Source organism: Rhinolophus ferrumequinum, chromosome 23, assembly GCF_004115265.2.
Source record: "Rhinolophus ferrumequinum isolate MPI-CBG mRhiFer1 chromosome 23, mRhiFer1_v1.p, whole genome shotgun sequence".
Lineage (NCBI taxonomy): Eukaryota > Metazoa > Chordata > Mammalia > Chiroptera > Rhinolophidae > Rhinolophus > Rhinolophus ferrumequinum.
Window position 1 is genome coordinate 26,649,488 of NC_046306.1, and position 13,363 is coordinate 26,662,850.

General features: G+C 39.5%; 1 protein-coding gene across 4 annotated transcripts; it reads right to left on the reverse strand.

The window, feature by feature from the left end:
• Positions 1 to 1,271: 1,271 nt before the first annotated feature.
• Positions 1,272 to 11,372, reverse strand: TMEM230 (transmembrane protein 230). 4 transcript variants are annotated; one of them, XM_033095305.1, is made up of 4 exons: positions 11,221 to 11,372; positions 9,017 to 9,134; positions 7,054 to 7,176; positions 1,272 to 2,333 (listed from the first exon to the last, which is right to left on the reverse strand). In XM_033095305.1, exons 2-4 carry the CDS (start codon positions 9,110 to 9,112, stop codon positions 2,193 to 2,195), a joined length of 360 nt encoding a protein of 119 aa, XP_032951196.1. In that variant the 5' UTR covers positions 9,113 to 9,134; positions 11,221 to 11,372; the 3' UTR covers positions 1,272 to 2,192. The 4 variants fall into 4 exon arrangements, with proteins under 4 accessions (XP_032951196.1, XP_032951197.1, XP_032951198.1 ...); XM_033095306.1 differs by having other exon boundaries at positions 11,214 to 11,351; XM_033095307.1 differs by having other exon boundaries at positions 11,265 to 11,320.
• Between the last annotated feature and the right edge of the window lie 1,991 nt (positions 11,373 to 13,363).

The window sequence follows — 13,363 nt, forward strand, 5'->3', positions numbered from 1 at the left end:
GGATTTCTTTATGGGATGAAGAAAATGGTCTAAAATTTGATTGTGGTGATGTTTGCACAAGTCTGATTTACTAGAAGCCATTCAACTATACAATTTAAATGGGAGAACTTTATAGTATGTGAATTGTATCTCAGTCAAACACTGTTATAAAGAACAAATGGAACAATAAAATCTTAAAAAAAAATGTGGCTGATCTCCGTGGATATGGAAAGATATACAAAATAAGAGTAAGTGGGGGGAAATTATAGAACTATACAATGAAAGCTGAAGTTTTTAAAATATATGTGTATGTACATGTGTATATATACGTATGTATGTATATATATGTACATGCGTGTATATATGTATACACATGTGTATACACATGTGTATATATGTGTATACATATATACACGCATATACATAAACATATATATTTACGTGCTTAGAACATTTCTGGACCAGTATGTAAGAAACTTAATTAGACAACCTTGGGGACTGGGCTAGGGGAGCCAAATGTTTACTCCCCCCCAACCAAATGCTTACTTTTCACTTTATATCCTTGTGTTCCATTTTTTCCCTCTCCTCTTATCAGTAGCATAATCACTATAAAAAGACCCAAGTAATTTGGTTTGCCCAAAACCTTCTCCCTGAGCTTGGCTTTGCAAACACTGCCCAGGAAAAAGCTTTATATGTGTATGTTTCCCTCACATCTTCGCTGCCAAGGCCCAAGAACTTTAATTAGACTGCTGGATTTCCCCAGCCCACCCTCCCATTAACAAATGTACGTAACCTTGGAGGATGCTCAGGTCACCCTTTCTTTGTCCCTCATTTCCTGAGACCCAGTGTTGTTTTTTTCCATGTGCACACACTCTGTGGGTGAGCTCATCCAGCCCCATGGTTCTTAGATATTATCCCAACAACGACTCCCACAGCTCTGCCTCCTGCCTAGACGCCCGTCCAACTCCAAACCTGCACATTGCAATTGCCTAGGCAACAACTCCACTGGGATGTCGAATAGCCATCTAAAACTTAACACATCTAAGTTGAACTCCTCTTCTCTAGCAAACTCGCTCTACCCACAGGCCTCCAAATGTCAGCTGAAAGCACTTCCAGGAAGTCACCCAAGTCCACAGCTTCAGAGGAAAAGAACGGCTGGAAAGCAGTATGACCTACAACGCCAATTATCTAAAAATGAAAGTTGTCCTGGGTACTGGGATCAAAGATACCATATAATCATTAAAATGTTTTTGTTTAGATTTGTTTAAAGTTAACTCAACTTAAGTCTAGGATTTAGATTTTGACAATTTAATTTCTTTTGAACATAAGTCACTTTTTGCAAGCTAGGAAACAGAATCAAACTAAGGCAGTCTAGTCCTGCAGGGATCCAAGCCAAATCTTGCACTCTTCAGCAGAATAACACAGTACAAGGTGCTAACAACGGGGTTATTACCTCTAAATAACAACCTCTTATCTACATTTTTCCTTAGGAAACAGCAAAAGTTCAGTCCTTAAAGGCATGATGCACAGAACATCTTGACCCAAATTACGTGCTGGCCAACTTATTGGTGAACCAGATTAGAGCTGGCCAAGGAGTGGTGAACAGAGAGAGTGTTTACATTTTGAAAACATGCGCTGAGGTTTAAAAAATTCCTGGTTGCTGTTAATAAGAAAGCAAGTAAAAAATATTACAGATGCACCCACACTGATATTTGATTTTGCCAAGGTGTTCCATTAGAACACAAAGTTAGAGATGAGTATAGGGGATAAGATACTTAGATATTTTCAAAATAAATTACTTAGTAATAAGGAATTTGACATACTGCATTCTTCCATTTGCCACAAGAACTGACATTGAAGTATATAAAGGAAACACTCATCTCTAAAAAGGGTGGTGATAACAACCCTTCCCACTACAGAATAACCTCCCACTTTTCCATACAATTAACATTGCTATTCTTCCATGGTAGAGGTTCATGTGGAAAAACTTGTCAGGACTTTTGCCAAGGCCAGGAGGTGAAAAATAAAACCTGTTCTAATTAGCTAATTGTAAGCTCAGTTAATAGCTGTAAGATGGGACTCATAAAACCTGGCCATTGTTTTGCTAAACATATGCAAGTTGCAGAATTCCTTAGCCCATAACCACAGTTTCTGAGCAATGTCTTAAAGCTGGGCTCGGTTCCATCTGACTCTTCTTAAGGCTGCGGTGGGTGCTAGTCATCAAAGTCTGGAATGTCATCATAGGAGTAACCCCGGTAGCCTTTGGACGCGTAGTAGGCGATGCGCAGGTGGTAAAACCCTGGCAGGAACACCAGGATTCCAATGATCAGGACAGGAACGGCCCGGTCTGCCCCCTGGTGGCAGAAGGAGGCAAACACATTAGTACCATACAAGTTACAAATTTTAAAATAAAGCCATGGATCCAATCCATAGATCAAGTATCTTACACTTTTCAGAGCATTCTCTTTGGGTAGTACACTACCTAGGGAAAAGGCTTATATCTATTTTCCTACTGATTATCAATTGTAGAAAAACTGCAAAGTACTACAAATTATAAAGTAAACCATCCATGTTCATCCATATTTTGGCTTATCTCCTTCTGCTCCTTCAATGTTTTTAGTTGTGAACACATTCTGTGCCTTGTTTTTGTCTCTTATTATAGCAAGCTATTGCCAAATTATTACTGAAAGCTTTCACTGAGGGGGAGGGGAGTGGGAGAAATGGGTGAAGGTCAAAAGGTACAAAATTCTAGTTAAAAAAATAAGTCCTGGGGATGTAATATGCAGTATGGTGATAGTTAATGCTGTACTGTATATTTGAAAGCTGATAAGAGATCTTAAAAGTTTTCATCACCCACACAAAAAATGTCTGTGTGGTGATGGATGCTAGACTTATTGTGATCATTTTGAAATTATATACAAATATTGAATCATTATATTGTACACCTGTATAATGTTATGTCAACTAACAGTGTGTAACATTCCACTGTAATGGACGTACCACAATTTTACTTAACCACCCCTTTGCCCCCGACTGTTGGATACTTTGGTTGTCTCACTTTTTTGACTGTAGAGAATACCACAATAAATTTCTGTGTTTTTCTTGGCCTTTCAGATTATTTCCTTAGTGTGTATTTCCACGAACACGATTCATAGATCAAAGAGGGAGTAATGGTGTTTATTCTCTTCATCAGTCGGGCTTTGATTTTGGGGGGAATTCCTTCAGGGCAGGGATTTTGTTCATCTATTTCCAGCTGTGCCCAACATATAATAGAGGCTTGATACAACTGAATGAACGAATTCACCTTTACAAAATTTATCTTGGTTTTTTAGGTGCAGTTTTAAATGTTTACACAGTTAAATTTATCCTCCCTCCTTTTCTTTTGTGATTTTTCCCACTGTTTTTAAGCTTAGGAAGATTTCCCTCATCCAAAGATTTAAACCCCATCTAAAAATCTCCTTTTCCCTCTCGTCTCTTAGAGGGGGTAGAAGGGGACAGGCATGCTCCAGGGGCCTTCCCAGGCACTGGAAGAGGCCCCAGACCCAGGGTGTCCCTGGTCAAGGACAGACACAAAGGTGGTGACTGTCATAACCCCCCTATATATGTCCTCTGCCCTGGAGGCTTTAGAATCTGACAGGTGTGCAGATGGTATGCCTTTGCCCAATAAGCTTGATGAGCAGTCTTTAGTCTCTAATTCACAGGACTGAGAGGCCAACCACCTTTGTCCACCTCTGCCAGCCTATGGCTGCACGGCCAGGTCCTGCCTCATGGCACGGCTACCAAAACTTGGCCAAGGGCCCACGTCACCTTTGGCTCCCTGATGGGCTGGATGCAACTTGTGTCTTCTGGCGGCCTCTTAAGGAAGCCCAGGTGTTATAAGGAATGAACAGGTCACTGCATCCTGTATTCATTATGGTTCCAACGTGTGTGTGTGTGTGTGTGTGTGTGTGTGTGTGTGTGCATTTTAACAGGGCTATTTATACAACGTGTATTGATGGGTTGTCTCATTTTGGCTGCTTCATTCACAAACAGAAACAGAAGTATTTATCTCATATGGTTATAGTGAAAACTGAATGATGTACTACATGTAAAGCAAGTGGCTCCTGCTGGCACACAATGACTCAATAAACATGAGCTTAAACCCAAGGAAAGAGAACCTGAAGGAGCTCTCTCAGGCCAAAGATGAACTATCTAAACATCAAAAAAAAGAAGTCTCACAATCGGACATACTTGGTGCTATTACTGTTATCTTATTTTACATTTTCTACTTCTTTTACCTTTTGCAGGATTTTGACTATACATCCATAATGGGATATATCCTAAGGATTCAGAAAATTGCCAAGAAAACATCCAGTGTATCCAGCCTTCCTATACTTAGCTTCAAAATAACAGTAGTAGTATTAATGCTATTATATGTATAAGACAGAATAAGGCAAGTAAATTATACCAATATCACTAGAATAGACATACATACATAAAATCAAAGAAATTAAGTTCAAACTCTAATGTTAAATTTGCATTGGAAATATCTATAGTATATAATATCTTTACCTATACTTATATATACAGAGGGTGCCAAAAAAACGTATACACGTTTTAAGAAAGGAAAAAAACTTAAAATTGTAATATTCAATATATACCAATAATAAAAGATGAATACAAGTCACGTTTGACTTCTGCAATTACAAGAGGTGCTCAAAGTGGTTACTGTCAGCGTCCAGACACTTCTGATTACGGCAAACTACTGCTTGAGCAACACTGACCAAAGTGCCCACTTGTATACATTTTTTTGGCACCCCCGTATACAATTTTCCCTCGTTTTCTAAAAGATACGTATTTCCTGATTCTGTCACTGAAAAGACCTAGAAACAATGAAAACCAATAGCAATGAGCACCAGTAATGCCCAGTTTATGATCTCTAAATCTACTTCCCGTAAAGAAACCAGGGCTCCATAGAGATATGGCTGTTTACAAATTGGGGGGCAGGAAATGTGTAATGGGGATAACTTGCACCAGAAAGCTATCAACGGCTTCCTGGGTCAGGTTTAAAAGACACAGGAGGAAAGTCACAAAATTTGAGACAATTTAATATGTTAAAAAACACAGACTATAATTAATTGACACAAATATGTAAAAATTATGAGTTTCTAATGATACTAATAATTCTTTGGTCATCTGTTGAGGTTGCGAGGTGTACTTTTATAAAAGCTAATAATGAGAAACAATCAAATATTTTCCCTACCTTCACTGTACACACTATATTTCAGGGTAACCAAATAGCAGATTTGAGCAAGTTCTTTATAGATGAATTTCAGCTAATAAATACAGAAAATGATAAAACTGGATTCCTAAGTGCAAACAGTGATGGAGAAGTTTATAATAAATGAATAAGGCTGAAGACACTTGAACCCAGTAATTAATCTTAATATCGACTAAAACTTAGCACAACTATTATATGCCTCTTAATGTAATGCTATAGCAATGTTCTCAAAATGTGGTCCTTATGGCCACCAGCACTACCTGCAAACTTGTTAGACATGCAAATTCTCATGCCCCACCCGAGACCTAGGAATTGGAATCTCTGGGAGTGGGGCCCAGGAATCTCTGTGTTAACAAGGCTACCAGGTAATTTTGATTGACATTCAAGTTTGAGAACCAATGTGTTACAGCAAATACGTCGCAACCTTAGGAAATATTCTTTCTAAAATAAAACTAAACTAAATCCAAATCTAAGCAAGTCCCTAAACCTAACCGTTTGCAAGAAATATGTGGGATAGAACAAGGTGAATGATACTGAGATAGCACCCCTAGATTTATGTAAAAACTGTCCGAGATGCATACTGAAGGTGCACACTTAACAATGTACCAGTAAAATGTAAATCTGGCATTTGCTTTAATACACAGGAAAGCAAGTTGGGGGATAAGAAACAAAATGTTTATAACTGTCGATGCTGGACACATGGGCATTCTTTAAATTATTCCATTTACTTCTGTTTTGTTTGAAATGTCTGTAGTAAAAAGTGAAAAAACCCCAAACCACAAAACAAAACCTACTAGTGATTTTCTCAATTAACATCTTTATCCTCATTTATAGTCTTATAAAACACACAAGGTGAATGACATGTGGTGCATGTGGATCTCACTTCCACTCCCAATTTTTGTACCATTAACAGACCTCTCAGATTTACAGTGCATTCTGCAATGGGACTTCACCGAAGGCACAGTCCTTAAGTTAGGTGTTCAATATTAGACTGCACACCAAGTAAGCATCCGATGGCTATGTAGTAGCTTTAAATAGCTAAGGACCTAAGGTAAATTAGATACACTTCTTATAAGCTGTCTGGAGCGATTTTATTTGACGTGCTACGGGTACTACCGCCAATTCCAATGATAACGCCCAGTTGCAGTTCCTGGCTGATCCTTCCGCAAAGCAACAGGACCATCGTCCCTCGGCCTTGTGTGTGTTGAAGAATGGACACGAGTTATGGTCAATACTAGCTCAAAATAACTTAGACACTGTATTTAAATGTCTGTATTCAGCCCAAGAACCACTAAACACCACTTTAGGTTTCTAAGGTACCGTTTTGAATCTTAGTAGGAATTGCAACCAAACCCAATACAAAAGGATCTGATTCATGAGCCAGAAGTCCAGTGTTGGTCAGTGACTCCAAAACTTCACAAGCCTCACTGCTTCTCCCCAAACACTGACAATAACAACACTGGTACTCCAGTTACAGCCTTTAGCAGTCAGAAGTCTTGGATAACAGGCTCAGCTTTGTTGTTCCAAATGATGACAGTGGGAAAACTGTCTACCATGTCAGAGGGAAAATTTGACGTCCTGCGCTGCAGCACTCACCTCAGAGGAACTGGGAGAGAAGTTTGTTGTTGCTCAAAGGAAGAAACATTTATTTTGGTATCAGAAAACAAAATCTTAAAAAAAAAACCCTAAAAACAAACAAACCCTTTTCTTCTTTGTGTTGGAATCTGCTGTACTAGGTATGAATATAAAACAATAGAGCCCTGGCTCACATTTTAAAGACCTCACGGCACATTCCCACAAACCCTTCAGCTTACCCCTTTGCTGATATAGCCCGCCAGCAGGAGGGAGCCTATGATAATGAGAAAGGCGCCAATCAAGAACAGCACTGTAGCAAGCGTAATGGCCTTATACGGGATCTTTGGAGGGCTTTTCTTAAACTGGAAGAGAAACAAACAAAAAAAAGACAAGGAAGAGCATTATGAAAATACCAGGGCTCAGACACATTAAAGCAGGGAGGATAATAAGAACCAATCTGAATGCTTCATGTGGCTTGAACTACCATATTTTGCCATGTATAATTCGCTCCAATGTTTAATGCGCACCATGTTTTTGGTCCAAACTTTCAGGGGAAAAAAATCTTTTGTTTTAATTTTCCAAGGGATTTTCCAATAATTTTTGTAAAAATATCAGCTAGATTGCTAGCTCCTGCCTAAAGTGTACAAAGAGAAATGTCGTGCTGTTCACGCTGTGGTAATAAAGTTGGCATCGCCTGTCTTATCAAATCAGAGTCATTTACTCTGTGGACAACAGCACGTGGCTCTTTGTTTTATTTTGTTGAATCACTGACCAAAATTACTTTCATTGCAAGTCTGTCATAAGTTCAACAAAACCAATTATTGTATTCCAGGGTATTATTTTGCATACAGATATCGTTATTGATTTTTAGAGTTACACTTTTAACTCACAAGCATAAATAAAAGAATTAAAAACATTTATATTACTACGGAATTAGTACCCATGTATAATGCACATCCTTATTTTTCCCTCACAAATTTGGGCAAAAGTGTGCATTATACATGGCAAAATATGGTAAGTCTTACAACCCAGTGCAGCTCTGGGAGAGAAAGGAAAGAGACAGGCAGGAGACGATGCTCTAGTTATTGCTATGCCAGTCACTCAAAGGAGTCCCCGCAGAATGTTAATTCTTTCTAGTTCTAGTCTCATTTCACAGCCCATAAGAAGCTATTTTCTTAAAAGACAAAAGACACTTTATGGTCATTCATTGCTTAGACATGTACTTATTAAATGCCTGGTATATGGAAGGCTATACTGATCTACAGGGATTCAAGAGTGAACGTCATGCTCTGGAGAAGTAAAGTAAGTAAGTGATTTTTGGCTTTCAAAGTTAAGTCAGCATGTAGTCAAAGATTTTAGAAATAGCTTTTTCTAAAGTATTAGTTGCCTGATCTACGGAGCAAGTAACCTACCTTATTAGGAAGCTCAATATTCAGAGAGAAACTTTCTTAGGTTAAGCTCAAGGTTGTAGCTGACCTAACTGGCTAGAAGGTTCTCAGATGTACTTAAAAAAAAAACCTCTCTCTCCTTCAAGTGCAGGTCCAAAATGTACAAAGAATAATTGATTTGTTTATATTTAAAGGATGGCTTCTTGTTACTTCTTTCTTGGCCCTGGTTCCACCTATTCTATTCTAAGGAAACATGGGCAAAAGGAGATGCTATGCCATTAGTATTTTATAAAAAATGATCAGACTAGGATACAAACTTAATAAATATTCTGTTTTACTTACTGTTTGCCACAAAGAATACCTTTAATAAATTGGATCTCATGACATCAGGAAAGAAGGAAGAGTTCCACAATCTGCTGGCTTTAGCAGTAAGTTTCTCCCTTAAAAGATGAACTGGCTTTGACTAAAGTGTAAACAAACCGATGACACAGTCCTTAAAAAAATTCTACTTAACAAAACACAATCTGATTATTTTCCAGATAAACTAAATAAAGCTTGCAATTACTGGGCTCTCTCTCGCATTACAACAAAAAATTCTTAGAAAAGGACAATATTTATATTGGTTAAAAACTGCTCCGCCAAGGTCCCTCCTTCTGCAGGCGATGGCTGAAAGGGTCTTAGAGCTGAGTTCTTTGTTGCTGCTCCCTCTAATCCCCAGGGACAGTTAGTTAGCAAAACCTCTACCTGGAAGGTCTTCCTGCTAATTCATCAGAAATAGAGCCAGCCAGTCTCATCAGCTCCCTTCTGCATTTACCTGAAGGTCAATGTAGCCATCATCTGTGGAGAGCCTTGAGTATTTCACTTTACTACTAGGGATTCCAGGAGCCAGGTTGGTACGAGATGGCATCATAACACACTGACACAGCTACAGTCTAAAAACAAAGAAAACTATTATTGTCTGCAAGCAACACGGTGTTTTTTAGCCAGTGAATTCAGGCCTCTCAGATGCAACGTATTAAGAGTTTTGGGCTGTGATGATATACCAGAAACTGGCAATTTATGCTCCACTGCTCTTAGAACCTGATATTTTTTTGACAATGTGAAAATATTCTCATTATATATAACTCTGGTTTGTTCTGGTAGAACGCAAGTCAAGACATGGGCCAAGAACCAGAACTCATGTTGATCTTACCAACAACGTTCCTGTTTCCTAACTTTTCCAAAGTCACACAGGGTGGGAGAATGGCGACTTACATCCAATTCCCAGACATCAAAGTCCACATTTTCAACCATTCTGCTATATTATCTTTTGCTTCCTGTCCCTGCTTCAGGAAAAAACAAGAGGAGCATATACTCATATGATTCTCTTAGATGCCATTGCCAGGGAGGGAGAAGGTAGAGGGTTACACTCAATCAACATTTTGCCTATTTCCCTCTGATGAACAGCATTCTTTTAGTGCAAAGATCTGTAAAGCTTCTTGTCAATTTGGATAAGGTACTGGCTATCAGCACTGTACCAGTGCCTTCTGATTTGCCTGCCTCTCTGCCCCATCCAAGCAGTGAAAGAAATGATTTCATTTTCCGCATTACTTATATAACTACATTAAAAAAAACAAAACACCAGTATACCACCAATTTAAGAGAGAGTAGGTAAGATTAAAAAATGATATTTAAATAAAAAAACATTTGTGTACTTTTCCTCCACAAAATCACTGCAACATAAATAGAAGAAGTAAAATCTATTTTGATCGTGAAGCTTTTTGATTTCTAAAAGTGAAACATATCTTTTAAAAGAGAAAATTAAGTATTTCAATAAGGACAACATAAATAGAACGTAAAGACTGGCCTTCCTCTGGCATGATATTTTATAAATAATCATTATAATAACAGCAGTTAATAATTACCTAGTGTTGGTCAGGCGATAGGTGCTTTATATGTACTTAATCCTGAATATCAATGAGTTATTTTTAAGTGGCCTGCATTCAACCTAAAATAACTAGCATCATAAATGAATTGTTCCAAAATGCTCATGTTCTTTTTTGGTAATTTCATACTGGTGCAGAAATCAAGTATTGAAAAAAAACACATATACTAACTTACATGCTTTCCTAAAAAGTGTTAAAGAATAAAATTCAACCAAGTAAATCTGAAGATCTAATTGACTTTATTATGCAATTCATGAAACATGCCTAGGCAGCACCCCACCTAGCAGCTAAAAGGGAGCTCTGTTAAGTTGTAGGAAGATTTTATGGGCAGAAAAGGGAGCAGAAACTGCAATTAGGTTAGTTATTAAGTTCTGGTTTGGTGACATGGCTTAGGAAAAGTGACTCCATTTTGGCCTATTGTTTCTTCTTTTAACAAAGGTGAGATCAAACAGCATCAAATACTAGGTTTATAAGTGTTGCGATCACAATTACGTGATAACCTAAATTTAATTCTATGAAACTTAACTACCTATATGTGGGGGTTTTGAGGGCATTTAATTACCTCTGATTTGTATTAGTCCTTTTTAAGTTTACTGTACTCTGCCATTAATTATTCACACACCCGCATAAGATAAAAAAGGCGCAGGGGGTAAGGGAGAGGGGGAGACGAACGCTTATTGGTGGCAAAGAGTAGGAATTCCAAGAGGAGAAAGGAAAAACGTAAACCCATGTTTTCAAAGTACCAGTCCAAGTTCCCAACAGGCTCTACTGCAAGCCCCAAATTCCCTCAGCATCTGAACGTTGCAAAACATTTTAAAGCATCAGCATCCCTTAGCATAGTGCCTGACACTAAGCGCCTGCACACACACTACTTCCCTGCCTGTCAGTCCTCACCAGGAAGAGAAATAAGAACCCACGCGAATTTAGACGGAAAAAAACACAAAACCCGTTTCTGCAAAGAGGCCAGCCATGCCGGGGCGGGCGAACGCTCCACCCCGAGGACCCCGGGCTTGATTTTGGCGGGGAGCCCGCTCCCCACCACGCCGTAAGTCTGGGGCGCTTCTGCACCCGCCCCGCCGTACGCACTTCTTACCGACGCGCCGCGCCAGGCCGCCCGCGCACCGACAGCTCGCCCACCGTTGGCCGCAGACTCCCGAGCCTTCCAGGCACGCCTCACCTAACTGCCACCCCGCCCCGACCAGCTCAACGCCGGAAATGGCTTACCGGAGGCGGAGCACCGGAAGTGGCGTCACGCGAGCGACGTTGTCTCGTCCAGTTCTCCCGAAACCTCTTTTCTGCTCTAAGCTAGTGTGCACGGCCTTCGGGAGAAATCGGAGCTGTTGGGAGGTGCCGATGGAGCGCTGACCCGTGGGGTTTCCGGAGGCGCCACGGCCTGCGCTTGCTGCCGGCACCTCCACAGGGGCGGGCGCGTCTCTAAGGTGCCTGCCCGCCTAGGTCGGTCAGCCCAGGGAAAGCCGGCTGCGTTTCTTTCCGAGATCCCTCGAGAGGAGGGATCTCAGTGGCGCCCGCAGGGGGGAACCGAACCCGAACCCGTTGGAGCTCCCGGAAGACCGGAGCTGCCAAGTCTGTTGCCCAGGGCAGCCAGCATCTCGCGGGTACGCGCCCCGGTCTCTGCTGGTTATTACTCAACCGCCACCCTCTTCAGTAGTCCTGCATTCTTGTGATTGTTTCCCCTCCTTGGAATTAGGCCTTGCCCAGGTAAGAGGCCCATCCACAAAGGACATTTTGCCACACGTGCTTTTGAAAAGGAGATTGAGGTAATTTACAAAGTACAATTGAGTTTTGACAAATGCATAATCTTGGAACCATCACTAATCTAGGTAAAACATTTTCATTGCCCCAAAAAGTTCTGTCAGGTCCCTTTGCTGCCAATCTCTTCCCACCCCCAGACACACAGAAGGTAATAAATAATTATTAACGAATACAATGAGTTCTCAAGTCCAATAACTAGAACTCAGTCCAGGTACTACAACAAAGAAACCAAACAAAATACACTGGTAAAAGGGACTGTAATAAAGCAATTCTAACTACTAGCATGCCAGTTTGTGACCTTATAGCACAATTACTGGAATCGTTTAAAAAAGTTTTGTTTCACAACTGCAGGGCCTTTTTACTTTCTTGGTTGAATCCAACCCAACATCCATGGAGTTTAAGTCATCTTCAGGCTTTAAGAGAGTTAAGTCTCAAATAAGAGTACTCATACTGGAGAAATTATTTTTGCACAAACCATATGGGCTCTACCATAGATAAAAAACTTCCAAGATTCTAGTGTTGACTGAATAATATCGACCAGGTATTTCATCACCAAAAAGGTTTATTCGGGAAAAGGAGAAAAGGCTGCAACTCAGTACCAGCACATGCAGACCCCGTATGTGCACATTCTGACTAAGATGGAGGGTATTTACAACAGGGAAACAAGTTAACACCATACTTTTATGAAAAGGAAGTTAGGACCATAGAGTTTGACTTGTTCTCACTTGAACAAGGTTCTCTAGGCTAAAGAAACACTGCCCTTTAACAATGCTAGTCTTACAAAACCCACAAAACTTTGAGCACATTAAAAGCTTATAAAAAAATGTTAGTTTTTGCTAACAAAAATGACAAAAGAATGAAATACATAGGATTTGTTCTCCCCTGTTCATTTATTGAGCTCAAGTTAGAATACCAAATTAAGTTTGGCAAATGAATCCCCCAAAATATTTCATCACCTATATCTGTAGTTACTTTTTATGGCTGTATCTAATGTATTTATGTCTGACTGCTCTAAACTAAAAAAGTAAACATTTACACGCAAAGGTAGCACTAGCTGTGAATTCCCTGTAATACTTGCAACAGTCATGGTCCAAATGAAGGCACTGTCCTATGATGTTTAAAATTCAAATAACTTTTATTTAAATTGAAAACAATTCTTAAAACTGCATTAATAGTCAAAATTCTTTGTTATATAAAAATCCTAAGTAGTATTTCTATATAAGTCAGAAGTAATTCTAGGTTAACAAGACCAGATTTGACTTAGGACTTTATCCTTTTAACAAACTGTCAAGAATGGACCAAAAAAAAGCTTATTTACAGAAAACATTATCTACATATGTACTCAAAGAAGTACAAATTTGGTGACAGAAGAGACTTAAGGACATACTGGAATTATCTACATATGTACGCAGAAGTACAAATTTGGTGACAGGAGATTTAAGAACATGTTGGAATCTCTGAAG